Source organism: Sinocyclocheilus rhinocerous, unplaced genomic scaffold, assembly GCF_001515625.1.
Source record: "Sinocyclocheilus rhinocerous isolate Xijiao unplaced genomic scaffold, SAMN03320098_v1.1 scaffold183, whole genome shotgun sequence".
Lineage (NCBI taxonomy): Eukaryota > Metazoa > Chordata > Actinopteri > Cypriniformes > Cyprinidae > Sinocyclocheilus > Sinocyclocheilus rhinocerous.
The window spans coordinates 96,503-99,365 of record NW_015657496.1 but is presented as its reverse complement, the minus strand read 5'-3'; the positions used below and the strand labels follow the sequence as shown (position 1 = coordinate 99,365).

At 38.7% G+C, this 2,863-nt stretch overlaps 1 protein-coding gene across 1 annotated transcript; it reads left to right on the top strand.

The window, feature by feature from the left end:
* The first annotated feature begins 384 nt into the window (after nt 1–384).
* Nucleotides 385–1,878, top strand: LOC107721142 (somatostatin-1A-like). Its single transcript, XM_016529009.1, has 2 exons — nt 385–619; nt 1,383–1,878. The coding sequence occupies exons 1-2, from the start codon at nt 482–484 to the stop codon at nt 1,590–1,592; spliced, it is 348 nt and encodes a 115-aa protein (XP_016384495.1). The 5' UTR covers nt 385–481; the 3' UTR covers nt 1,593–1,878.
* The last annotated feature ends 985 nt before the right edge of the window (nt 1,879–2,863 follow it).

The window sequence follows — 2,863 nt, the reverse complement described above, 5'->3', positions numbered from 1 at the left end:
GTCTCTCCCTTTCATTCACACTCTGTTTGCTAAACCCTTTGCTGTGTTAATGATATATTTCCCTTCAACTAAACTTTTCAAAAACTCTTAGTTGGTATTTTTATAGTTTTGTAAGTGATTTCAGATTTTTTGTGGGTATGAGTCAATATAGGCAAATTCTAACAAACACAGAGACAAAATACAGTATGTGTGTGGGGTTGGAGTGACGATTGCAGGTTAAATCGATCATTAATCCTTTTCACCTCCAGTAGGATTCACGCCCCTAATCGGTGTCATCTTTTGTAACTCAGCATCACTCGAGCGCACGCGGAGGAAACCCCCCTCTCGTCCTGACGTCAGGCGAATCGTTTAAAAGGCAACTTTGGAGGAATGAGCTGCAACAGAAGGAGCAAAGAGATAGAAGAGGCGACTTACAACTAGCGCAGCGCTACCCGACGCATCTCTCTCCTTTTAATTTCCCACCAAATCAATACTTTCAAAGATGCTCTCCACGCGTATCCAGTGCGCACTGGCGCTCCTGTCCCTTGCGCTCACAGTCAGCAGCGTCTCAGCAGCACCGACAGACGCCAAACTCCGCCAACTTCTGCAGAGATCTCTCCTCAACCCGGCTGGAAAACAGGTAAACTAAAACCTACATAAATTACTAGTTTTAGTAATTTTATGTGTGTTATAAATGACTTTATATTGAATCATAAAATGACAGCAAACAAACTAAAATCACTGTCCATGGTGCTGAAATCTACGAAAGCATCTACATCTTGAGACTAAAGTTCTACAATTCAGGTCGTTTGAACTTGCACAATGTTGATTATGATTAATATAAGCTCACGCAAACATAAACTAATGATCATGCAAACATTAGGAATCAGAAAAGGCAAAAAAGAAAAAAAAAGACAATATATCAATATATATATATATATATATATATATATATATATATAGCCTAGCGTTAAACACTTAAGACAGTGCATTTTAGCCTACATATAAAACGGAAATAAATTCAGATAACAATAAATGGCGGTGGTCAGACAGTCTGACTTAAAAGATTTCTGAAGAGCAAATTATGACAGTTGCAAACTTCGGCTTTATTCAACACAACGCTTAACAATTCGATGTAAAACTAAATCAGTGCCTAAATTTTTAGACAGGCATTCGCTTTGTGCAAACGTTCATTTCGATTTTTGTTTCTTCACTTGAAATTTTTTTACTATACTGTCACTAGGGCGGTACTCTTTTAAAAGGTGTTAATATGCATCATTTAGGAGTAAATAAGGTACAAATATGTAACTTGCAGCTTTTGTACCCTAGGGTACCAACTCAGTGACAGCTTTGGCAACAAGTATGCAAACATACTAAAGTCCCCCCCCTCTTAATTTCTTCAGGAACTCGCCAGATACACACTTGCAGACTTGCTCTCGGACCTCGTGCAAGCAGAAAACGAGGCGCTGGAGCCCGAGGATCTGTCCCGCGCTGCTGTGGAGAAAGATGACGTCCGTCTGGAGCTCGAGCGCGCTGCCGGTCCCATGCTGGCACCTCGCGAGCGCAAAGCCGGATGCAAGAACTTCTTCTGGAAAACTTTCACGTCGTGTTAATTTCTCACCGCGAAGCGTTTCCTTTTGACTTATTCTTTTTTTATTCCTTCATATTTATTTTTTTTCCGTCTTTCACGTATTCTTCATCATATCTAAACTGTATATAAGAAAATAAAAGCGACTATATTTGTCGTTTAACAACGATGATAGCTCTAATTGACTATGTTTTTCAAGGCTGTTGATGTGTCATTGGAAAGAATGTTTTGCGGATGTATGCGAATCTGCTTTTAATTGTACTTCAGCAGATATCACTATTTTTAATTGTTTGTTTGAATAAAATCTATGTTTCAGAGCCAATGCATATTGCAACTTTGTCCCACCAACTTAAACACATACAGACCTCTTCATACAACACTGATAACACTGACTTTTATAGTGTGTAAAAGTCAAAGGCATGGGAAAAAAAAGTCAAAGAGGTCTCCTCTTTCCAGAAGGAAGATGTTTTTTTGTTGTTGTTTTTTTTTTGTTTTTTTTGGATGGCAGGTGTGAGTTTGGCAGCTTATCAATAAGCCTGAATTTAATGGTGACCTGCACTGTGTGGAAATCTTTCAGACCCATTTAAGAGCCAAAGTGAATGTGAAAGATGGAGAGAGAGAGACTCTATTTGGCAGATGAATCACAGAGGCTCTTAATAACCTTTCGTTTTCAGCATTAAAAGATTCAGTTAAGAAAGCTCTCAAACAATTATGGGTTTGTGTATGTGTCTTCCTGACAGTTGACAGGTCCTTTGCCCACTGTGTGTGTGTGTGTGTGTGTGTGGTATCTCACTGTGCAGCCTGGTCTGAGGTTGAATACAGATTGTGAAATTGACAAGGAGACCAGCCATCAGAATTGCAGACTACCGTTCTATATTATGAACGTGTCATCAGCGTTTTTTCTTTTGACACATATATGGCCTCTGCTCTTACTGCCCTCATTCTGGGTATGCACGGTTACATTTAAAACATCATTATCTCTGACATTTACAGAAACTAGGACATAGGAAGACAGCAGGTGCAGTTCACTCTATGGTTGTTTTACTGTCTCTTTTTCTTCTGGTCCTTCATCCCTGACTGCACACATCTCTTTTAAATGTATCTACAAAGAAAACCATGAAAATATAAACTTTTATTTATCAGTTTCATGTGTTGTACTTGGGAAAAATCATATATGCCACCAATTGGTATAATGTTATTTTGCAGCTCAATGATCATTTTTGCAATGCTGTCTGAAGCCTAGTAAAGTGTGTGTGTGTGTGTGTGTATGTATGTGTATATATATATATATATACC

Coding starts and splice junctions, on each gene's coding strand:
- LOC107721142 (XM_016529009.1), top strand. CDS start 482: ATGCTCTCCACGCGTATCCAGTGCGCACTGGCGCTCCTGTCCCTTGCG. Junction 620..1,382: donor TCAACCCGGCTGGAAAACAG/GTAAACTAAAAC, acceptor TAATTTCTTCAG/GAACTCGCCAGATACACACT.